This window comes from Ambystoma mexicanum, chromosome 6p (genome assembly GCF_040938575.1).
Source record: "Ambystoma mexicanum isolate Mex_15411 chromosome 6p, UKY_AmexF1_1, whole genome shotgun sequence".
Classification (NCBI taxonomy): Eukaryota; Metazoa; Chordata; class Amphibia; order Caudata; family Ambystomatidae; genus Ambystoma; species Ambystoma mexicanum.
In genome coordinates this window covers 574,762,083-574,787,683 of record NC_090935.1, presented here as the reverse complement: position 1 = coordinate 574,787,683, position 25,601 = coordinate 574,762,083, and the positions used below count along the sequence as shown (strand labels likewise).

Here is a 25,601-nt window from a genome sequence, read left to right as displayed (position 1 = left end):
TGGGCCTCCCTCTGGAACAGCCTTCCTGCCTCCCTGATACTTGAGGAGAACCATCTCTGGTTCCGGAAGCACCTCAAAACCTTCCTCTTTGCCACCGCTTTCTCTCCCCCTCTCCCCTGCTAAAATTACTGAAACTGCACTGAATCTGCAACTGGGCCACTCACCGATCTCGGTCCTTGGCCCAGCCACTCTCCCCTGCACTGCCTCCCTGGCAACCCCTGCACATCGGGACTGTCTCTGTATCCCTACAGCCCCCCCCTTCCCAGCACTTGTCTGCACTTACCTTGCACTTGCCACCAGCTGGCCCTTAGTATTTATCTTGTTATTCTACTAACCCTGTACTGCACTTTCCCCTCTCCTATCCCCTTGCACTTTTCACTTCCCCTCTACCCTTGCACTTGCACGATCTGAATAACACCTGGCCTAGTAGGATCGTCGTCTTGCGTCCCCTTTGTCCCCCCCCTGCCTCGTCGCGCCTTGAAACACTTGTGTATAGGCGCGTTACAAATGCCAAATCATATCATCATATCATATCATTCCAAGGGTTCTAATTAAGTGGTAAGACCCAATCCGGCAGGCTAGATCGGTTGTTATCGGCCAGGGGCCCGTATATAAAAGGCCCGATCAAAGCGAGGGCATTTAATCAGGATCCCTGGGCCGATAACAACCGATCCGGCATGCCGGAGATGGTCTTAACTCTATTAGCACCCCAGGTTGCCAATCTGGTAACTTCAGTAAGATGGCCGTCATGGATCTGGAAGGCGGGGCTCCATATGGAGCCCCTCTTCCATTTCCATGGCGGCCACAACTTACCAGGAGCGGAAGCAGAAGCAGCTGCAGGTAAATGGGGGAGGGGAGAGGGAGAAAAAAGGGATGGGACGGTGGGGGGAAGATGGCGGGCGGGAGAGGTAGCCATCAGGCAGCTTGGAACTCTGACTTACAATAGGAGATTCAGCAAATGTTCTTTGCCTCCTGATTGGCTGCCTCCCCTGTCCCTGGTGCTAATAAGTAAGTATAGCATGATCAGATTCCCTTGAATCTGGGTAGCATCAGATGGCCAGGTTATTTATAAAAATTAAGCAAAAGACTCCCATTTTCCATTAAGACTAGTAGAAACAGAATGTCCGGACTCAATTTTGCACAGATATCACAAAATAGTCAGATTCCATTATGTGCTGTTAGTTCATCTTGATCTGAATCCATTAAACAAGGTACCGCATCATGGCAAGTTAGAACATCAGAGGCAGATGCTTACTGACCACACAATGGTCAAACTCCTTCATGCCCAGTTAGTCCTTAGTGGGCACATTCTATAGTGCTCATTTAGCACAGAAGTGCTGTTTTTATTCTGTGATGCTATCATAATATGGCCAGATTGCATATTGTCGCATTAACACACCATACTCAGATAGCATATCATTGCCTCAACCCATTATGTTCACAAAGACATTCATGGCTGAGACATTTCTACAGCTAGTTAATACATCTGAACCATACCACATTATGCCGAGGTAGTGAATCTCGGCTAGTCTCCAATATGCCCAGTAAGCAGGCATCCCATATGCATAGCTAGCATTGCGGGGCCAGATTCTATAGGTCCACTTCAACCATTAATATCTTTTTTAGCTCTCCTTTGTGAGCAGCGCCTGCTGCTTGGCGAGGGGGCGCATCCATTCTGGGTTAAACTTCACAGCTGAAGATACAGCTTTCCAAGAGCAGGGCCACCTGTTGCTGTCCAACACAGACGTCCGTGTGTCATTTGCAAGACACACATGCCTCAACCCTGAAGTGGGGTAACCTCAATGGGCCTCATTACGACCCTGGCGGAGGACCATGGTGCAATTTGCACCATGGTCCATGGCGCAAAGCTGCCAACTCCGCCATGGGGGTTGGCGGACTTACCGCCCCATTCCGAGGTTGGCGGGGCGGTAAGTCCCCAATCCCCATTTACCTTTCCCCATTCCCATTTTTGCCCCATAGGGTATAATGGGAGTGGGGAAGGCGTTAATTACGCCACCGTAACGTACGGTGGCGTAATTAACAACAAGTCCCGTAGCGCCATGGATTTTTCCGCCTGCGAAAAGCAGGCGAAAAAATCACCATGGCGCTACGGGAACTCGTAGTCTGGCGGAAAGGTACGCCATGCTTTACGCCGGCGTAAAACCCTTTCCGCCAGGGTCGTAATGAGGGCCAATGTAAGTGTCTTGCCTATGATGCAATTGTGTGGTTGTGCTACAAATGTCAAACTCAGCATTGCAGAGTGTCTGAGCAGATGGAAACTCAGAAATCACTCTTTTGGGAACATTCGATCGCCCCGTTGTTTATAAAGATGCACAGCTTGGCTTGCCGTGTGACCACCCTCATTATGCAAAGTTTGCACAAATGATACCAAAATGTTAAGGTTTTAGTTGCTCACGTACGTGCGTAATAGCTCATAAAAGATTTTCATTTGGGTGTCGAATTATCATAAATTAGTGATGCCAGTTTTCATATAGGTGAATAATGGCTGCCATTGGAAGTTATTACTAGGGTTTCTGTCAGATTTGTATAGATACAGAGACACACAAAATCTGATAGAATTGGCCCAACATATATTTAAATTGCACACAGCTTGTCTCTGGCAGTTAATGATACTAGGGGCCATTTTGCGCAGATCTGGAATTAACGCCATGTGTTTCCTACTTCGATCTCCTGCTTTTGACTTATCCTCCTGTTACCTGCCTCTTATCTTTCCACTCATTGCTTTGAAGATGGTGCATGCCAGTGAAAGCGCTGTGCAAGCAAGGAACCGAGAACTATATTATGAAGTCGCAATTACTCGCCATCTTCCCCTCTTGCTCGTGCTCTCTGCTTCCCTTTCCCTCTCTTTCCCTCTCTTACATTTACTAGCAGTGCTTTAAAGTTGCTCTATGTCTGTGTACATATGATGCAAGTAATGGACGTAAAATGATGTTCTCTACAACCTCCTGCTTTCTCTCATTATCAAGCCCGTTAGTCCCTCACATACTTTTACCTGAGTAGCTGTTTCGCTGATTCCTTTTCCTCGAGTTGATTTTTAACTCGAAGTTTGATTCTTAAGCTGCATATTTTACATATATTAGTGTGGGCCTGTATTTCCCCTTAACTCAGTCCCTTGAACCTATCTGTTCACCCCAAACCTCAACCTTTTACCACAAACCCTTCACCCACAACCCTCCACTACTAGCTCCTAGTTTTCACCCCTTAAACTCCACCACCTATCCTTCTTTTCTCACTTCTAACACAATATTCCTTACCACATATGCCTAACATGTTTACTTTGACCCTTCAATCCAAACCCGTCACTACCAACTTTTAAAAAGGGACCTCACCCTTGGCCCTAATTCACTGTCACTTCGAAACAATCATCCCGCTCCCATATTCCTTCACCCTAACATTCACTACCAGACTATCACCCCTAATGCTTCACCTTGCACTCCATTCAACCTCCTGGCCCTATTCTTTACTCCTCATTATTCACCTCTAGCTCCTTGACCCAAATTTGTCACCCCTAATCCGTTAGTCCAGCCCCTTGGGCTTAAACCTTTACACCTACTGAATAACACTTTCCCTAGACCCTTCTCCCTATCCATCATCACTATCCCCTACCCTTAACCCTTTATGACTGGCCTGTTAACACTTCGCATCTCACCCCTAACACATCAGCCCTCACTGCTTAGTCTTTAACCCTCAATACTAACCTTTACTTCCTAACCCCTTACCCTTAAATCCTCTTCCTCACAATTCACCACTAGCCCTTTCCCCTAAGCAATCACACCTCGCTGCCTAACATTTACTACAATCATTCACACCTTACCTATAAGCGTGCATATTTTTCACCTATAACTTCACCCCTAAAACGTCACACTAATCCATCGTGATAACAAACCACCCTAACATTCCCCCTAAGTTTTTGCCTATAACCTTTCACCCCTTCCGTTCAGCATTGATTTTCCACTCTAGCCCATTTTCCCTATCCATTCCGGCACGCACATTAGCACATAATCCTTTCCCTGAACCTTTCATCCCGAACACTTCAATCATAACCCCCAATCCTTATCCTCAGCCATTCACACCCAATGCTTCACCTCCAACAGTTCACACCCAGTCCAGACCCTTCTCCACACACCCCCCTCATCCCTTTGCCAACATTCCTAGCCCTTAACTCCTTAGGCTTCACTCCTAACCCTGGACCTTAACACTTCCTAACTAATATTATATCCTTACCTTTACCCCTTTATCCTAACCCTTCTCCCCCTACCCATTGACCCTAAACCCTCCCCATTAACCCTTCAGCTGTCATCCCTAAACTAGCCTGATATTCTCTTATCCCCCAACCCTTTACTTTTATTATCCTATCCATATACGGAAAAGGAATACGAACACAATGAAAATACTCAGGAAGGAAAATGGTACTCGAGCAAGGAACTTCATGAATTTGCTACTCAAAGGAAAAAAACCTCTAGGAATTCAGTGAAGCCCCTCTGACTTGAGTGCTTTGAAGCTGCTCTTGTAACCGTTATATAAAATACCAACTTGGCACTATGCAGTCTTTTTCTGTCCCTGCTGCCCACCTTCCTCTCTGCTCTATGCAGTATTTGTATTTATTTGTTATTTATATAGCGCCTTACCCTAAGGTGCTGCACAAACCAATTTACAGTACAATAAAATGAGCAAGTGGATACAATAAAATAACATAACTTATAATAGAACTCACAATACAATTGAGGCTGAAGTAAGAAGGTTTTCAGAGCAGCACGGAAGGTAGAGTAAGAAGGAATAGACGGCAGTACAACATGCCTGTGCAAACTCCTGGCTTTGCATGCGCTGATTTTGGAAACTGAGGAGCGGCCTTCAATATGTAACCTCTTTGTTAATTAGACGTGAGTTGACACAGAATAATTATGTAAGGCCAGAGAAGGTAAATGAAACATGTAGAAACGCCGGCAGTTCCTCACAGACAGAGGTCACTGGGCGTGTCACTTTATATCATTGTTGCTTCATGCAGAAGGTCCTCGAGGACCCAAAGGCAGGCAGCAGCCAACTCCTAATTTATCACATGGATACGGTACTACTGAGGCATGGGGCAAGTGTCCCTTTCCACCCACGCTGGATGACACTTCTGCTGCACGGCCTCCTTTTTCTGGAACACAGACTGGTTGCTCCTTCATAACATGTTATTTTTTCAGTCACGTGTTTACACAAGGGGATTGGAAAATGCAAGGTATTTCGAAATGTGCACGCATTTCTCTACTTTAAAATAGGGGCAATGGCGAAAGCAGATCACGCGATGGCGCAAAAATGGTGCCTTTATATTGGTGTGTTCAGAGGGTCTCTATACACATCATTATTCAGGCTCAATAAGCCTTAAGCATGTTTGTGGTTTCTTCTGCTTCTGGGCAGCAGCCAGTCGTGATATCACATAGCAGTTGGGGCTGGGCTGATACGTTTGTGGTGAGGCCAAGTCTAATGTACACATACGTGTCCCCCTTCTGAAGGGTAAAGAAGATTGGAAGTGGCTCAGAGGCATTACCAGTGTTCATGATTAATTCAAACACTTCCTTCCATCGATTTTCGGTTATTTATATGGGGTTAGCACACATTTGAACCCGTCTTTCGTGCATTGCAATTATTTACATTAAGTAGCCTTTATCACGGATATTGTCATGCAAATGTAAGGTGAAGGGTTTTGAAGCTATAATATGTTAACACAGAAAGACCTTTTAACAACAGTAATGCTAAAGAGGGTTGTCGACACAAAACACGATGTAAGTGTTATAATTGATGGTACATTTACTTACCAGCCTCATAATCGTAAATAGCTTTGGCTGAAAACCCACAAGCAACTTCAGCATCTGTGGGAATACGAATAAAGAAATCCCAGAATTAGAACAAGTATTCTTTAAATTCCACATTGTGATGCAAAGTCCCACAGTATTGGGCTTCTACTCGAAGGGGCGCCTTCAGATCACTGCCATCGACCTTTTGCGATTCGTAGAATGAATAAGAGGTAGGTTTGCTCTAGAAATAGGTGCTCTGTATCTCCAACCCATGATACATTATACAAACAACAGTGGCATTCCGTGACACAACTACACAATCAATGAAAGCAATGCGTCCAGAACTGTCTGACAGTCAGGCAATCTTATCTACACAACAGCAGCAACTGTTGGTAGGAGTTAGTGCATGTTCTACATTCAAAACTTTTTTGATCATAATCGGTAATCAAACCTGTTCCTTACAATTTTGCAATAAGTGTTCTACTTTTTCCACACTATTTTTGATTTGATCCTTTTGTACTCTTGTTTGCAGTAACCTGGGGTATTGAGATGTTCTAAACCTTTGAGTTTACAATGTTTCAACCTTTATCGGCTTCTTTAATGATTGCATTTGGATCTTTCATTAAACTCTCAAGTGCACATATTTCTACATCTGTTACATTATGTTTATATTTATAGCACCATCTTTGTCCATGGTCTTGTGAATATCTGAGATAACTGCTTTGTGGAACGTGTGAATGACATTATCACTGGTCAAAATGGGGCTACTTTTGTAACTTTTCTTTCAGTTCTAGCGTAGGAAGCATATCTGGCTGCATATTTATGGAAGTGCTTAAGTACCTGTGCCCCCGTAATGTCTTCTGTTTCAGTTAACAAAAGTAATGTCTGTGTGTTACGAAAATCTTGCTAAGCACACTCATTCTAGGTTTTTGTGAGAAATTATTTTCAAGGATAATTAATTTGAATTTGCCAGTTTGGGTATCAATATAGTATTTCTGATGGGGTACATATTCGATGTGTCAATATGCAGCTAATAATCTGAACACTCTAAGTACAAAAGATGATCAGAGAATTGAGATTAAGGATGCTACTAACTGTAGAACCACGTAGGTGGTCTATGCCATTCAATGTGTATGTTAAAAAATGTAAATAGGCAGCACAATCAGAGAAATTAGAATACGTATAAGAGAACACATGGGAATGATTGGTATTCAGGACGAATAAAGAACCCCAATAGGACCGCAAGGAACATATCATGTTGTGGGATTTATGCACATCAGACCAAATATCAGAGAAGGTAACAGAGAATAACATCTAAGAAGACAAGAGGCAAGAATAATCTGCAGACTGAGAACAACATATATGGGATTAAACATTGAACATGAAATTAATATTTTCTTATAACAATGTCCCTGGTTGAATATCTATAAAGGATTGACAAGTAAACACTTGATAATGTGAAGAAATATAAACAGAATGTCTAACATAGAATAATAGATAGAAAATAATTGTATGTTATAGGTCATTAATAATATTGTTTATCTGATGTTGGTGGTATTTTATAACACATAGTACATAACATGTCTTATAACATGAATTACATTATATGTTCATTATGATAAGAATACAAGATCTATGTGTCGCATAACAATTTGCAGGAAACTAATTGGTGCGTCATGGCCACAGGCCCCAGAAAACAAAAACCACACCATCTAGTAATGGGGGCAATGGGTCACTTGACTCACTTATGTCCCTTTGGGACCCATAAACACACAGGCCCTGGCTGGATTCAGTCCTGGCGTCTTTGGCACCTTTTGATGTGAGCAGGAACACTTTATTTCAGGGCAGGAGTACTTTTATTTTATTTCAGTGCAGGAGTGCTTTTATTTTACAAGAACTTTCCAGGCGCTGAAAGCCTTTATTCCAGAGAACATCCTCATGTGCTGACTCATCAGGTGTGGCTCCCTAGGCCAGGTCTTCATGTGCTGACTCATCGGGTGTGGCAGGCAGGCTGAACCTGGTGGGCGTGGCTTCAGAAGCTCAGCTATATAAGCTGCTCCATCCTTAAGGCCGGTGCTTCGCGTTACTGTGCACTCGCGTGCAACGTGACACTCACCGCCGCTTGGACCAGTCTACTTACCTTTGAAACCAGGCGTTCTCCTGCGTACTCACCTCCAGGAAACCGGTGCTTCATCGCTTCATCTGCAGACTCATCTCCTGACATCCAGTGATCTTGATCCCGATGCCACAGCACCGCACTCTGCATCCACGAACTCGGACCCTGTGAAGAAGGAGAAAGACAAGGTTAGAACATTCGTCCTAGGGATGCGCCGTATTTGAACCCTGCGCGCCCCCTAGTTAACAACTTACCAGTTTCTGTACCGCTGCAGCTTTGTTCCTCATTCCCTCCGGCTCCCGCCTCGAGCTCCGCAGCTTCTGCCGGGCCGGCAACATCACCTGCAAGGGAAGAAAGCAAAAGAGCAAACATCAAAAGTGGAACGGACAGCAATACAAGAAAACGAAGTTTACAATACAACAAAAACAGATGAGGAAAGACAAAGGCAAACAGGAACACTTACCTGAAGTATAGTGGCTTAGTCGCAGCAGGACTGGACTACCCCGTGCAAGGGACCAGTGAAGGAACTCGGTCCAGATCATACAAGCGCCCCTGCCAGAAGCAGCAGAACGGAGTGCTCGCATGAACTAATCAACAGGTGAGCTTTCCAGGGACAGCGCATCCCATGGGTGCCACAGTTTGGGAGAAGGTGTCTTGAAGGGGATCAGGCGCACAGGCTGGCATACTCACACCCCCTATTCTCCATGCAGGAGCAGTCCCGAGCAGCATCACCTATTACCACCAGTCACCACATAAGCGCAGAGGGTGAAGTCGCCCCGAGCGACCTCACCCCAGGGAGGGCTGCAACCGTGCCCCAATGCCTCCGCAGAGACCAGATGAGCGTAACATGGTGATAATCCAAATACTCATCAAACCTACAATAACTGTATATAGGCTAATCAGTAATGAGTAATGGTATTGAAACAGAGGTAATAGGTTCAAAATATCACAGTAGATAATATATACAGCATGGTATGTAATATTTATATGTTGCACCAACTTTAGAGCATAATAGCTTATGAGAAACATGAAACAATGCAATAGTATAGTATGCATTCTCACACGATATGTGTAGGATACCTCAAAAATTGAAATATTCTTAATTATATAAATACAAATCCAAAGTTAATATTCTACAGTCAAGGCATATGAATTACTAATCAATATTGCTAAGTACTTTGTCTTTATGATACATTGTATATATAGGATGGAATGGATGGCTATATAGGGTTCAGTACGAACGGCAGAACAAAAATGCAATAAAAGTATCTGCGTATGTGCCAGGTCAATGATGTCACACGGAGGTGTGACAATGTCACAGAGGTGAATATAAATAAGCAAAATGGTGGCTGACCACAATACACAGCAAAACCATTGCAAATCACTGCAAGGAAAAATAACATCCTTTCTATAATAACTAAGTAAGTGATTCAGTTCTGTAAACTGGAAGCTGTATGAGATTATCCTGTATATAATTTTTATAAAATGATATTACTTACATATCATTTTTGAATTTTATATAAAAATACCTAGAGAATACAATATATGGGACTGATATGAACATCTAGATTTCTTCCAGAGTAATCGCTATGAATGTGCAATATTCAATGTTGGACATGTTGAATGCAAATCATTTATATATTTAAACATGTATGTCCATTTATCATCTTTTACATAATAGTAAATATGTGTTTGGCCACCTGATACCCATACTAGGTTATCAAATATCTGCATCTCTGTTCACAGAATCCAAATGGATAAAACACTATTTTTTAGGCACACCATACAAACTGTGTCTTTAGAGGATTATTAACCAGAAATTAAATGTCATGCTATAGGGTAAGATATTATTATTATTATTTTAGATTTAGATATTATAGAATTATTAATAGAATTATTAATTGAATTTAGTTTGGATATTATAACTAGACTAAGTGATTTATCTGTAAGATAATGTTTTCTTATTTTTTTCCCTTCTCTATTGGCCCCCCTTAGCACTACCTTTAAAGCAGAAAATATTGCCATTAACATAAGACCTTGGAATAGGGGCTTTAAATGCAAGTTTGTAATGCTTTTCAATGCAGATGATATGTGAGGATGTATTTAGGTAGTTTGGCTATGTTTCCCAAATTACTGCCTATTGCTAAGTGAAATCTATACAATTTTCCTTCCATTCCCACCCATCTCCACCCACAACACACCTCTTTCTGCACTCTTTGGCTGCAAATGTATTGTGTGTTGAATGTGTCAGCCATTTTTACTTCCAAAATGGCGACCGCCATTTGTTAATATTATTTAAAAGTTGTTTTACTTGATTGATGCTTTAAAATATATTTTATATATGTGTTGATGTATCCAATAAGATTTGGCACAGGTGGCTCGCACTCAGGAAGAGGATAGATGCCCAGGGAGACCGATGTATCGAAGCAAAAGTTATAGCATATAAAACTGCAATTATACCTGCAATACTGTATGCCTTAGAGGCCTTCCCTGGGGAAGCAGTCGAGTCTCTACCTAAACTCGAAGACAGGATTATTTTGTCTCTGTTAAATCTGCCCTCCTGTGTGCTGGATGAGGCAATAAGACTGGAACTAGGTCTTCTATCTCTAAGCTCTCTCTGGGCTCTGGCGGCCTGGAAATTCTGGGCGAAGATGCCGTACGACCTGGTGAGGAGAAATCCCCTCTTGGGCCTCATGAGACAGCATTCCCTAAGATTCTCTAGAAGTATCTGGTATCAGAATTTGGATTCCAGGGTGAGGACCTATCTCTGGGAAATTGGGGTTTCCCCGATCACCGAATCTTGGGTCGATTTCAATCTCGCAAAGAAACCAGAGAAATCTTGTGCTGCGGATGTGGCATTGATACATTTAACAACACTACGGAAATTCACACAATACTCTTACCAATCTTTTGTACTAGGAGTCCTGAAGTCTTACCTATTAAACCTTGGTGTCCCTGCTCCCACCAGATTTACTATTACTTTACGAATGCAAACCCTCCCTGTCCTGGAAATTACTGGGGCTTGGGAGGGTATTCCCCACAAAGACACAATCTGTAGGCTATGTAAGCACCAGATAGAATCCTCCCAACATGTTCTGACCCAATGTGAAATTCTGGCAAGTGCCTATGAGAAAGCATATAGCAAATGTAGGTTGCCCTTGTCTCTTGAATTATCGAGTAGTATAGTTGGGGCGGAATTGCGGGTTCTAACTGCCTCGGCACAATTGCGGCAGTCAGGCTTTCATTATGTGTGGGAAAGATTTAAAGTTATATAAATCAGGATACATAAGTACCTATCGTCTAGACTGGCTCAGGCATGACCAAAATTGTTTAATCTTTGCTATACATTTTGTTTTAAATTGTTTACAGTTATGTTTTTAATATTCTGTATATTTTAAATGTTTATTTTAAACGTTTGTATAGTGTAAAAGGCTACTATGTAACCAAATGCACTTAATAAATAAAAAATAAAAATATCTATATTTTCTGCAGCTTTCAAGTTATGTTCTACATTTTACAGAGTTTTTCTTAAAATGAACCACGGAACTTGAATAGTTACGTTTTGTTTTAAAATGGCATTGAAAATGTACATTTAGTTACTCTTGGGGGTTTGGTCTAGTGTTTTGGATGAAAGGAGCACCTGATTGGCTGTGCAGTTAGTGATGTGATTGGATGTGCTTCTGTGTTGGTTCTCACAAGGAAGCCATTTTGTTTCCAGTTAGTCATTTTCTTTCTACATGTGAAGAGAGTTGGAAGCTGTGTTCTATTTGCTGCACATTACAGAGGTAAATCTGTTCTGTTTGTTTAAGTGTATATTATATAGCTCAGTGAGATTGTTTATTAGTTATTGTAAATGTATATCATAAATGTATAATTTAGATCCATGTGTTATTAGTTATTGTGAAGATATATTTTCAACACAAAATTTAGAGGCATGTGTTTTTATTGAGAATATATATTATGTTCTAAAGTAAACATTTAATTTATGTTTTTAAAACTAATTTAGAGCCGATCGAAGCTTTGGGCTTCTGATGCTGCCGCCGGCTCTGAGTTTGTTTTGTAACATTATTAAAAGTAATTAAGTCAGTGGCAGTATTGGGCTTCCCGATGCCGCTGCCGGCTATACGTTTCTTTCTGAACATTAATGAAACTAATTTAGAGCTGGCGGCGGCATCGGGCTCCCCGATGCCGCTGGCAGCTATAAGCAGGGCTTTAAGTGGGGTAAGAAATCGAGGGGGGGCCCTCATTTGGGGGCGTGCTTTTGGGGGGCGTGGCCTAAAACGTACGCAAATCGTAAGGTATGCACACACACACACATATATATGCATGTTATATATCTGTGTGCGTACCTTACTATGGTTTGTGTACTTTGCAAGCCATCTTTTCTAAACATAGAAATATGTATTTCTATGTTTAGAAAAGATGGCTTGCAAAGTACACAAACCATAGTAAGGTACGCACACAGATATATAACATGCATATATATGTGTGTGTGTGCATACCTTACGGTTTGCCTACTTTTCAGGCCATTTTTTTTTAAACATTTCGGTTTTATAAAAGATGACTTTGAAAGTACACAATTCAAGCCATATTTTATAAAGCTTTGACTACGGACAAAATTGTCCGTCGGCAAAGCTTTATAAAAGATGGCTTGAATTGTGTACTTTTCAAGCCATCTTTCATAAACCTCGAAAAATGTCAAGGAATCCCCAGGTTCGCCGAGGGTTAAAGACGCCTCGGCGACCTGGGGAAACAAAGGGACAGTAACTGCCTCTGGTGACCCCTCGCGCGAGAGGTGACCAGAGGCAGTTACTATGACTTACAGAAGTGGCAGCCAGGCACAGCATCGCTGTGGTTGGCTGCCACTTCTGTCAGATTGCCTGACTTCAAAACAGGCGCATCTCCCGTCGCGGCTGCCGCCGCGACGGGATAATGCATCCCGCCAATGTTGCGTGTGGTGGGACGGGGGCCCCGGCAGGGTCCCGGCTCAGTCCCACTTTTTGGAGACTGCCGGGGCCCGGCCCCGGCCCACTTAAAGCCCTGGCTATAAGTTTGTTTCCCTAACGTTAGTGGAAGTAATTTAGAGTCGGCGGTAGCATCTGGATTTCTGATTATTTGTAATGTTAGTGGAATGAATTCTGAGCCGTCTGCTTGTCTTTCCTGATGCCGCCACAGGCCCTGAGTGCATTTAACAAATAAAGTATTGGCGGCCACCCACAAGGTTTCCTCGTGATGGCCACCATTGTTTAAACATTATTGTTAAGGTTGCCTGATTAAATCTTGATAAAGGGTTGATTTCTTCGTTTAAAAAAAATGTTTTTAGGGTTTCCTCTATAAAACCGTGATAAAGGGTTGATTTTTGGGGGGATTTTTTTGGGCATATTTTACATCTTGTGTTTTATCACTGGGCTGGGGCAGACACAATTGTGAAATGGAGAGAACTGATTGCCCTTTTCCCTGACAATGTACAACTAACTCACTGGGAAGGGGCCATTAGCACCCCAATGCCTCTTATTCTGTGTATATGCCACAGTAAATGCCTGCACCACATAAGCCTGTTTTCTTTCTAGCTAGTTTGCGATGTGTTTAAGTTTACATAAAAACAGTGAGGAAATAATGCATACACACTTGCCTATTTTATTTAGAAGGAGCCTGTGTGCAAATTCTGTGATGTGAAGACAAGTAGGGCAATACACAGATGTCAGATTGTTTTGTGCAGGGTATAAAATGTCATGCATCAAGTTGTTCTAATTGTTTTAGGGAGTCCTTGATTTAAGGAATAAGGGTTGTTTAAAATGAATGTTGGGAATAAGAAAAGGGGGTGTTTTAAAAAATGGAGATGAGCATAGGTACATCTTTAGGCTGAGAGTGCCACCACTGGGCTCAGAATCCTTGTATAAAATGGAATCTAAACATTGAAATAGTATTTTATCAGGGGCACACTCTCAAAGTTTGTGCTTCAAGTGTCTGACAGTGTTTTTTGAAGCGTGTTTTGAGAATTAGTCTACAGTTTAACATTTATTTTATTGTGCATTTGTAAGACACTTATACATCAAGTAAATTGCGTTTCAAAGTGCCCCCAGGGCAACAGGGAGGGGACATGGGAATAAAGAACAGATACAGCAATAAACGATAGAAGCAGACCTACTAGGCCTTGTGAGCATTCAGAACGTGAAAATGCAGTGAGAGAGAAGGGATATGGCAGTTGGGGGGGTAAGTGCTAGGTGTAACAAAACAGAAGTGCTAGGGAGTGAGCAGGTGTAAGTGCCTAGATGCAGTGGTCTGTGCCAACAAATAGGTAAGTGCAGGCATGTGGTGCCATAGGCCTGTGGGTACCAAGGCAAAGTGCTGGGATGGGTGGAGGCTGTTGGCGATTGGGTGTGAGAGGCCAGGCCCCGGGAGGAGACATAAGGGCCCTTGTCACCGATATCAGCAACTGTGGGATTTAACAAAGAAGGGAGGAAGGGAAGGAGGACGAGAAAAGGAAAGTCTTGAGGAGTTTCTGGAATTTGAGGTGATCCGGCTCAAGACGGAGAGGAAGCAAGAGGCTGTTCCATAGGAGGGAGCCGGCTAAGGAAAGAAATCTGCCAGCAGCTCGCTGTTTAGTGAAGGGCTTTACACACAAAGAGTTGGTGCCGGAGGAACGTAAAGATCTGGAGGGAGAGTATTTACTGAGAGCAAGTTGTAGATAGCGTTGTCCCTGGCCCCAGACAGCCTTGTGGATGATGCAGAGGGTTTTAAATTTGGTCTTTGCAGCAACCAGGAGCCAGTGGAGTGTTTTTAGGACTGGAGAGATGCAGCCCCTCGGCTTGAGGACAAGGATAAATCTTGCAGCTCTATTCTGGATTAGCTGGAGGGGTCGTAAAGAAGAAGAAGGTAGGTTAAAGAAAAGGCTATTGCAGTATTCTAGCCTAAAAAGAACCAGAGCTCTAGAGACATTGAGCTTCTGGGGCAACATGAGGAAAGGAAGAACTCCTTTGAGGAGGTTGAAAGTGGGATTTCTTGGCAAGGTCCTGAATGTGAGGGATGAAGGAAAGAGAGGAGATGAAGTTTACTCCAAGGTTTATGGCTTCGGATGGAGGAGATGGGGGAGAGCCCATAGAAGATGGCCAGAGAGAGGGACAGAAAGAGGGAGCAGGTGTCCCAATAGGAAGGATCTGAGTCTTGCTGGCATTCAGGTAGAGATCATTGGAAGTACACCAGGAATGGATGGCTGGAAGGTGGTCAGGAATGATGGAGGAAGTAAGAAAAGGTTCAGAGGGAAGTTTGAAGAAGATTTGTGTGTCCTCTGCATAAGAGAAAGGCTGGAGCCCTGGCAGATGCTGCAGGTGAAGATAGAGATGAGGGAGGAGAAAGACAGTCACTGAGGAAGGAGGTCAGCCAATCCAGTGCCCGCTCCGAGATACCTAGGCTATCGTGGAGTCGTTTTATGAAGATGGAGTGGTTGACCATATCAAATGCAGAGGAGAGGTCAAGTAGAATGAGAACAGCTGGTGAGTTGGAATCAAGAGATGCAAGCAGTTCCTCACAGGTGTTCAGAAGAGCATTTTCCGTGCCTCTGGATGCTCGGAATCCATATTGATGGTCGTGGAGGCAACCAACAAGGTCAGTGTGTTGGGTCAATTGGGGGAAGATTAGCTTCTCCAGGAGTTTCCCAAGGAAGGAGGTGATAGATATAGGGGAGGTAGTTGGCTGGACCAGACAAGTCTAAAGAGGGTTTTTTCCAGAGGGGGTCGCACAAGGAAGTGCTTGAGCGAGGAGGGGAAAGATCCAGTAGCAAAAGAATGGTTGCAGAAATCAGTGAATGCAGGGGAACATGAGCAAATGTTGTTCTTAATGGTTCTGGAGAAGCAGGGGGAAACATGTTTGGAGGAGACCCTCATGGAGAGGACAACTTTGGTGACCTCATCAGGTCTGATAGGAGAGAAGGAGGAGGGAAAGGCAGAGGGAGGGTGGGAGGCCATAGGAAGCATGGGGGTCGGTGACGGGGAGGGGGACGCGAGGGTGCTCAGGATGTCCTGACATTTTGCAGTGAATGTGTGTCCGGTGCGTTGCGGAGGGCCTTTGAGGGAAGAGGAGAGGAGGAGACTGCAGAGGGGTTGGCAAGTTCCCTGCAGATTTTAAAGAGTTCATCCGTGTTGTTGGATGCACTAGAGATGCGGGCCCGGGTTTGGGCCATTTTCTTGGTGCGGATGGAAAGTCTGTATTACCTTTGGAGCAGGTGACAGGCAAGTTTGTCAGAGGGTGAGCCTGAAGTCTGTCACTTCCGTTCCGCTGTGCTGCACTTGCGTTTCAGGGCTGCAAGTTCGGTGTCGTACCAGCTGTTACACTTAGAGGCATGTTTCAGGCGGATCCTCATGACTGGGGCAAGAATGTCAAGGGTATTGGTAATGGCAAGATGGAGGTTGCTGAGAGTGAAGTCAGAGGTGGAGTCTGTAAGTAGGGTAGGAGAGATGAAGGTAGATGCGAAGGCAGCAACTGACACTCTTTTCATCAGATGGAAGTTCGAGAATGAGGTTGGCAATGCTGGGTGAGACGTGGTAAGAGGACCGAGAGGGCCCAGGTGAGAGGAGAGAGTGGTCTGACCAGGAGAGGGGGGTAATAAGTGGAGAGGAGAGTGAACGATTGGTGTGGATGATGGCATCAAGAGTGTGTCCAGCCAAGTGGGTAGGACCAGAAGGGAGAATGTAGAGGGAGAGTGAGGTGCAGAGGTCATGGAAGAGAGTTGAGGCCGTGATTGAGGAGTCACGGTGGATGTTAAAATCGCCCATGTGAACGAGTTTAGTGGTGGTAGTGAGGAGAGAGGAGGAGAAATCCGCCCATTCAGAGAGGAACAGGATGGTAGAGCCAGATGTCCTGTAGATGGTGGCAATTGTCAGTGAAGAGGTGGGAGAGATGACCAACTTGAAAACCAGGCTCTGGAAGGAAGAGTAAGGCTGGGTGGGTACGTACGAGGGAAGAAAAGACCCACTCAGGGAAGATAAGAGAAACCCCACCGCCTGCACGATTAGGGCGAGGGTTGGAGATGATTTTATAGCCATCAGGGAGAAGCGAGTCAAAAGCCGTGACTGAGCTGGCCTTGAACCATGTCTCGGTAAGAGCAAGGATATCGAGGTCAAGGTCTTCAAGAAGAAGGCAGATGTCGGCGGAGTGTTTGATGGGAGAATGAGCATTATGCGTGGCTAGATGCAAGAGATCTCCACCTTTGAAGGTTTTCCGAGGAGGGGTACAGGGGCGTGGTGCACCATTCGGAGGGGGGTGGGCAGAGGGAGTGGAAGAAGGAGTAGCAGGAATTGGGAGGAAGTTAATGAGGGACGGCAGGCACCGGTCAAAGAGGAGGAGGAGGTTGAGTTGAGGACCCTGAACCAAGATAGTGCCATTGTGGTAGACATTAATGATACACCTGGATGATGCAAAGCCTGCCAAGAGGACTTCCCATTTGGTGCCACAAATAATGGGAGAGGATGTAAGGGGAGACAGAGTAGAGTTGAGATGGGGAGTCCATAGATCTGGAGAAGGGACAGAGAAGAGGATATCAGTAAAGATCTGTCTGGAAGTTGCCCTGACATAGGTGTCTGTGATAGGTAGGCCAGGGCTAGTGGTCAGGATATCTTTTTAATGTTTTTTTCTTCCAGACTTTGTGAGAGAGGGAGGATAGGTGATAGTATAGCAGTTATAAAAGATGGGGGAAATGGAGAGTGCCATAGTGGTGGTGGAAAGGAGGAAGAAATAGGAGAGCTGCACAGCACAGAACGAGCACAACTCACCAGCCGGCCTAGTAGCCGAGGGAAGAAAGAAACAGATGCACTGGAATAACAATCAAAGCACAGAAAACATATGCAGGGCACCTACATTTGAATCTTGATGCAAGGTACTATAAACATAGAAAATGAAAATGGCAGCACAGATGTAAGGGCAACTAAATTCGAATCTTAATGCAAGGTACTTTAAACATAGAAAACTAAAATGGCAGCACAGATGTAAGGGCAAGTAAATTCGACTCTTAATGCAAGGTACTTTAAAAAAATGATTTATTTTTATTAAAGGTTTTTACACAACAGAAACATAGACACTGTATGAACAAGACTACATGTCTAACCTTCTTTTCTCCCACCCCCGTTCCCGCCCCCCTCCCACCAGGTAACGGTGTCTTTAACTCAGAAAAAACATAAAAAACAACCTACGGTTGTCTATGAGATAAAGGATTATAAAGTCATATGATACACTTATGTCCTTGGCCTCCTCTGAGGCCTTTCCTTTATTTATGAGACGTAGTCAGACTGGTAGCAGCCCCCTGGGAGGGAGCTCTGCCCTTTTACCACCTGGTCAGCACAGAAGTTGTCCTCAGCCTTTGTGCCTTTCATTCCAATGATTCAAATCTTCAAATATTTGTTCATAAATACCACCCACATGCTCTTGTGAGGGGCAGCTCTCCCATAGAGTCCTGTCTTTATTCTTTCCATGGTACATATATTCATTGCCATATTGATCCAATCCCTCTTACATGGAGTCTGGGTGCTTTTCCATGTCACCACTAGGCAGGCCCGTGCCGCAAGCAGAAGGGGCGCAGCCTACCCCCTCAACCTGCGTAGTTCTCCTCCACTTCCTCCATTCCAAACAGGATAAGGAGGGGCGCACTGTCTCTATGCATCCCCTCCAGCTCTTTGATCCAGCTCAGCACTTTGTCCCAGTACACTTCTACTTGAGGGCACCCCCACCACATATGCCAATAGTCGGCTCTGCCCCCACACCAGTGCCAACAATTGGGGCTAACAGTCTGAAATATCTTTGAGAATCGGACAGGGTCCTATTGCCACCTATGGAGGAGCTTGATGGCATCCAGTTTATATTGGCTCGTGATCGATGTCTGCGAGGCCCCTTTACATAATCTGAACCACAATACTGGGTCTATTTCCCTCTCCAAGTTGCTTTCCCATCTCAGTCTCATCTTTTTGGTGGACCCATTCCCTGCAACCACCAGTTCCTTGTACATAGCAGAGATCAGGCCCTTCATATCCATTCTTTTGTCTAGGAGCTTCTCAAAGGGAGTAAGGTCCCTCTGTATCCCGTCCCTCCATTTCCCCCCCGTGAGCACCCCTTTCAACTGAAGGTATGAGAAGACAGAGAGGGTGCCCAAACCCAACTTCTCCTCCAGGTCTGTTATAGTGATAAAGGTGCCGTCCCTCCACAATTGGACAACTCTCTCAAGGCCTGCCTCAAACCATGCCTGGAATCGTACAGGGTTTGGGATCGCGTCTCTTATTCCCGGGGCCCACAGGTGACTCAGGGGAGAGTGCCATGTCATTACCCCATACATTGCCGCACCCTGTCTCCACAAAGCCCATATTGTGCACAGAATCGGGTGGTTGTAGATTCTGCAGGGGGAGTAATAGCCATTACCCACTGAAGCGGGGGACAGGTGGAGATTATCCAAACCGACCCATTGGTACTGCCTCTGCATTCTGAGATGGGGTATGAGGACCCTTAGCTGAGCTGCCTTCAGTACAGTTTCACATTTGGGTGCCCCACCCCGCCCCTGTCTTTCGGTAAGGTGAGAACCTCAAATAATATTCTCGGCTTTTTACCTTGCCACAAGAATTCCACCATAGCCCCTTTATCTCCCGGAAGAAGGTTTCCGGGACCTGAATCGGAAGCATTTGGTAGGTGCAGAGGATCCTTGGTAGACACACCATCTTAAGGGCATTGAGGTGTCCAAGCCACAATATGGTCAGTTTTTCCCATCTTCCCAGATCAGCCCGAAATCCGGCCAAGAGTGTGGGGAAGTTGGCCTTGTGCCCAGATTGACCAGTAATCCCAGTGGAGCGAACCTACTTATCTCTCCGTCCCGGTCCCCATCCAGTGGAAACAGGACTGACTTAGCCCTGTTAATCTTAAAACCTGAGAGATCTCTTTACCGTTCGATCAAGCAAATTGCCCTCTGAATGGAGGTTAGGGGGTTACTCATATGTAACAGCATATCATCTGCATACAGTGCAACTTTGTATTCCACCCCCCCCACGATGAATCCTTCTACAAGCGGAGCCTCTCTAATTTTCTGAGCTAGTGGTTCCACAGAGAGCGCAAACAGGATCGGGGAAAGTGGGCATCCCTGTCTCGTGCCCCTACTTAGGGCGAACCAATGGAAATAACCACCATTAACTGCTACACAAGCCTGGGGGAAATGTAAACTGCCATGATACCCCGTCTAATCCTGGAGCACAGGCCTGCTTTGCCCAGCACTTCCCTAAGAAAGCCCCACTCCACCCTATCAAATGCCTTCTCCGCATCTACGAAGAGAAGAGGGGGGTCTCCCTCCATCTCACGTGCCTCATGGAGCAGTTGTAGGGTTTTCCTAACTGTGTCTGCCCCCTGACGTCCCTTTATGAAGCCCACTTGATCCGAACGGATCAATTGGGGCATGTGCAGCTCAAGTCATGCTGCCTGAACTTGTGAATACATTTTTGCATCGATATTCAGGAGGGAGATGGGGCGATAAGACCCACATAACCAGGGATCCCTGCCCTCCTTAGGAATCACAGTTATCAGTGCTTGGGATAAGGACTCCGGGGCCTCCCGTGTCTTCAGGATATCATTCAATAATTCTACCATGAATGGGATGAGGGAGGTGATAAACGTCTTATAGAAGCCTGCCGAAAAGCCATCCTCTCCTGGGGCCTTTCCCAACGGTACTCTTGCCACTGCCCTCTTAACTTCTTTAGCCATTATTGGGGCTTCCATTGCCTCAGTCTCCTCAGCGAAGAGCCTGGGCATCCAAATTCCATCCAGGTACTTGGTTATTTCTCCAAACTCTGAGTTGGTATCTGTTTTATATAGGTCCTCATAAAAAGATGCAAATGCTTCTTGGATCCCATCCGCCCTTGGTCATTTGTTGTATCGACCCCTTCGAAGGGATTGTGTCCTCCGACGTATTCCTCATCTTAGATATCTCCTTCCAGCTCTGCTGGCCTCGGAAAATGTTTTCTCTCTCTAGAGGGCGCTGCGCGTCGGCGTCCTCCGAGTCGATGTCCTTCGACAGCCGCCGTATCGACGTCGACGTCATCCTGCCTATAAAGGCCGCGCGCAGCGTCCGTTGCTCAGTTCCGTTTTTCCGCGCTTACTCAGTGCCTCGGAATACCGTTGCTCAGTTCTTGTCAGAATTAATCCTAATTTACCTCGAGTCATTCGATCCGTACTCGATGGCTTCCTCGTCGGAACCGACAACTCCTCGATCCGGCTTCAAAAAATTTCGATATTGTGGGAAAAAGATGTCGCTGACTGACCCTCACAGAGTTTGTCTGTGGTGTTTGGGAGCTGAACACCATTGTTCGGAATGCGAGGACTGTATGTCCATGACAGCTAAGGCCCTGAAGGAGCGTAGGGGGAAGCTGGAGAAAGGTAAGACTTTTAAAGCTTCTTCTTCGTCGACGAAGTTGAGACACTCGTCTCCTCGTCACCATTCGCGCTCCAGGTCTCGGAGTGGGTCTCATCACTCCTCGAGATCGAAGCACTCGAAGAGAAGACGTCGAAGATCCCCTTCTCCGTCTTCCTCTTCCTCTGTTTCGCCAAAAAGAATCCCTTGCCCCACGAAACATAGTTCCCGGGCTGAATGGGAGGAATTCCGCAAAAATATGATGAGCGTCTTCGAGAAAGCGGCCTCGACCCCCTCGAAGACTGCCGAGAGCGATGCTCTGGTCGAAAGACCCGAAGGTCAAAAACGCCACGAGTCGCAGTACCCGGCGAAGGAAACCTCTCGAGCGCGTCTCGAACCCTCGAGTAGGACTATTACCTCCAAACCTTCCTCGAAGGTTCCCTCGACGCCGAGGTCGATGTCTTCGACGCCGTTGTCGAAGGGACCTTCGACACACGGGTCTGTCGACTCGACGCCAGCTTCGACACCGGCGTCGACGCCAAGAAAAGTCACGGTTACGACACACCCAGTGACTATCCCCAGGTCCTCGACGTCGATGGCTTCGAGATTGTCGAGTAGAATTCCAATTCTGTCGAGGTCTTCGAGGCCTCCGCCTTTGTTTTCGACGCCACGCTCGAAGCCTTCGACGTCGGCGTCGACGACATTGACGCTTTCGAGGCCGATAATGACAAGTTCGGCACCCTCTGCCTTGGAAATGGGATTTACTCCCTTTATGAGTTCAGAACAATTGAGAACTATGTCCTCAATTTTGGAAGAGGGTGAATTGTCTGAACAGGAAGACACATTTGAGTTGCAGGGACCTGTAACCCCAATTAGAGAGGAATTTTCCTCTGAAGAACGCAGGTTAAAGGATCTTCATGATTCTTTACATGAGGCAAGTGGGTTAGACACTTCCCCTGAGGTGGAGTTTGCTAGGCCAGACCCGGGGGAGCATGCTGAAACCCCCTATAGAGCCCTAATGGCCAGGATTACAGAGTTCATGGGGTGGTCTGCACCTTCACAATCTTTCCAACAAGATGACCTCACGGATATTCTTGACAAAGGCCCACAGGAGGATCCTGTGGTGCCTTTTCATAAAGCTCTTCAGAGGAAGATCATGACAAACTGGGAAACCCCAGATGTCGTACCAGCAGTAAATAAAAAACTGTCTACAAAGTACAGGGTATCTTCTACAGACCCGGAATTTTTGTCTAAACACCCATCCCCAGAGAGTCTGGTGGTACAGGCAGCATCCTCTACCGATGTCAAGACGGCTTATCCTACCGTCCCACAGGACAGGGACGATACAAAATATGATGCTATGGCAAAGAAAGTCTTTTCAGCATGTAGCATGGCGTTAAAATCTGCTAATGCTACTTGCACCCTTGCTAGGTTCAGCCATACACTTTGGGAGTGTGCTTCTACAGCGGCTGACTGCATCCCGGAGGGAGAAGAAAGGGATGCGTTCCTGAATATCATACAGGACGGCAAAGACGCTATGTGCGAATCTCTCCAGACGGGCATTGATTCGGCTGACAGTATCAGCAGAGCAATGGCGGCAAGTACATCAACCAGGAGATTCGCTTGGTTGAGAAAGTCTGGTTTTGCCCCAGATGTGCAAGCCAGGCTCTTGAACATGCCATTTGATGGCTCTTCTTTGTTCGGGAAAAAGGCGGATGACAGTTTAGAGAAACTGCAAACTTCAAAAGCAGCAGCAAAATCCCTAGGAGCTGCAATCCGTCAGACTCCTTTTCGTCCCACAGGAACCTCTGCGAGGGGCAAGTCCTTTCGCTTCTACTCCGCATTCGGAAGAGGTAGAGGACGTCCGGCTCAAAGGGGACAAAGAAGAACTACCCGAGGTGGACGGGGTAGATATTCAAAAGCCGCAGCAACAGCAGGTGCCTCTTTACCATCGGCATCTGCCTCAGCCGCCCCAAAACCACTCTGAGGACTTCCCTCACAGGACACCTGGAGGAGGCAGGTTGACTCAACATCTGGCGGTATGGCAGGCTATCACGTCAGATGCTTGGGCATTGGAAACAGTTGCCCAACATTACTGCCTGCCTTTCCTACGTATACCTCAGAGTCATCCACCGGGGATCAGCTCTCAGAAAGCTCCAGATCCGCTCCTCGTGCAGGAAACTTTGGACCTGCTAGAGAAAGGTGCCATAGAACCGGTACCTGTAGCGGAGAGGAACAAGGGCTGGTACTCCCCTTACTTTCTCATTCCAAAGAAAGACGGAGGACTGAGACCCATATTGGACTTGCGAGAATTGAACAAATTCCTCAGGAAAGACAAATTCAAGATGGTCACTCTTTCTCAGATCCTCCAGGCCCTTCAGTTCCAGGACTGGTTGGTATCTCTGGACCTTCAGGACGCTTATTTCCATGTGCCTATCCATCTCAAACACAGGAAATACCTGAGGTTCGCAATTGGCAACTCTCACTATCAATTTCGAGTGCTGCCATTTGGGCTGACCTCCGCCCCGAGGGTCTTCACCAAGTTAATGTCGGTAGTGGCTGCAAGTCTAAGGAGGGAAGGGATTCACGTCTACCCCTACCTGGACGATTGGTTGATCAGGGCTGTTTCTTCGGAACAAGCTCAGATCCAGCTAAATCACGTGTGCCACTTCCTTCACAGGCTGGGCTTCTCCCTCAATTTAAAGAAGTCACAAATGACACCATCGCAGAGACTCCAATTCGTAGGAGCGATCCTGGACACTTCCCTGGGAAAAGCCTCGCCACCAGAGGTGAGGGCTCAAGATATTCTACAGATGGTTACCAAGTTCCAATATGCCCAACGTCTCCCAGCCTTCGACTTTTTGAGGTTGCTAGGCCTCATGGCATCCTGCATTTTCCTAGTGCCAGAGGCTTGCCTGAGAATGAGATCCCTCCAGTGGGCACTGAGGACTCAGTGGTCACAATTCTCAGGGAGAATGACAGATCTTCTTCAGGTTCCCGGCAGGGTGGCTCGAGACCTTCAGTGGTGGGCCTGTCAGGAGAACATTCTGAAAGGAGAACAGTTTTGGCAACCATGGCCGGAGATAACAGTAGTCACGGATGCCTTACTCACGGGGTGGGGAGCCCACGCCAACGACTTGACCATCAGCGGTCGTTGGTCTCCATCGGAGTCCAGACTACATATCAACCTGTTAGAGCTGAGAGCCATCAGACTTGCGCTGAAGGCGTTCCTGCCAGCTGTACAAGGGAAGAACGTCCTGATAATGACGGACAACACGGTGGCCATGCATTACCTCAACAAAAGAGGAGGCGCAGGATCACTACCCCTGTGCAGAGAGGCGATGCAGCTCTGGTTTTGGGCAATGCAAGAAGGAATCTCTCTATCGGCAGTTCACCTAGCCGGAGAGAAGAACTTGACAGCGGACGCTCTGAGCAGGCAGAACACAGTCTCCCACGAGTGGGAGCTAGCTCAGGAAGTCCTTCAAGAGATCTTCGCCCTTTGGGGAACCCCTCAGGTAGATCTGTTCGCCACCAGCCTAAACAGGAAATGCGACCTGTTCTGCTCAAGGGAATTTCCCCCGAGAGGAGCTCTGGGAGACGCGTTCATAGTGGACTGGGAGTTTCCGCTTCTGTACGCGTTCCCACCGGTCCCTGTCATTCATCAAATGATCAGGAGGTTGAGAAGATTCCGGCGAACCATGATCCTAATTGCCCCAGGAGAACGTGGTACCCGGACCTTCTAGACTTGTCCATCTGCCCTCCAATTCGACTTCCACTCAGAGAGAACCTACTCTCACAGAAGGGAGGTCAGGTTCTCCATCCAGACATCAAAACCCTCAACCTTCACGCTTGGCTTCTGAAAGGCTGAGGTACAAGGATTGGGACCTCCCTGATGATGTTATGGAGGTGTTGCTTTCGGCAAGGAGGCCAGCAACAAAGTCTTTATACCGCTGCCGTTGGAACAGATTTTGCAGCTGGTGTAGAGAACAGAATATCAACCCTTTTTCATGTGGTACACCAATGGTTTTGTCCTTCCTACTATATTTGGCAAATTCAGGCCTTCAAGTTGGCACCATTAAGGGCTATCTCGCAGCGCTATCCATCTTTAAGCGTACTGCGGAAGAACCATCCTATTTCAAATTACCCTTGGTAATACAGTTTCTAAAGGGGTTAACCAATGTTTATCCCCCAAGACCATTCCAAGTTCCCCTATGGGATTTAAACTTAGTACTAACTTTCCTGATGGGCACACCTTTCGAACCTCTCCATTCTTGTTCGTTAAGATTCCTTACCCTTAAAACTGTTTTATTAATAGCAC

General features: G+C 45.9%; 1 protein-coding gene across 2 annotated transcripts in view; it reads right to left on the bottom strand.

Annotated features, from left to right (window-relative positions):
• LOC138511606 (E3 ubiquitin-protein ligase TRIM39-like) overlaps positions 1 to 25,601 on the bottom strand; it is a 1,024,620-nt gene that overhangs the window by 23,421 nt on the left and 975,598 nt on the right. For both annotated transcript variants that reach the window (XM_069627393.1, XM_069627392.1), the window contains one exon: positions 5,820 to 5,873. In XM_069627393.1, coding sequence (XP_069483494.1) covers positions 5,820 to 5,873 — 54 coding nt within the window. The remainder of the gene's footprint in view (positions 1 to 5,819; positions 5,874 to 25,601) is intronic.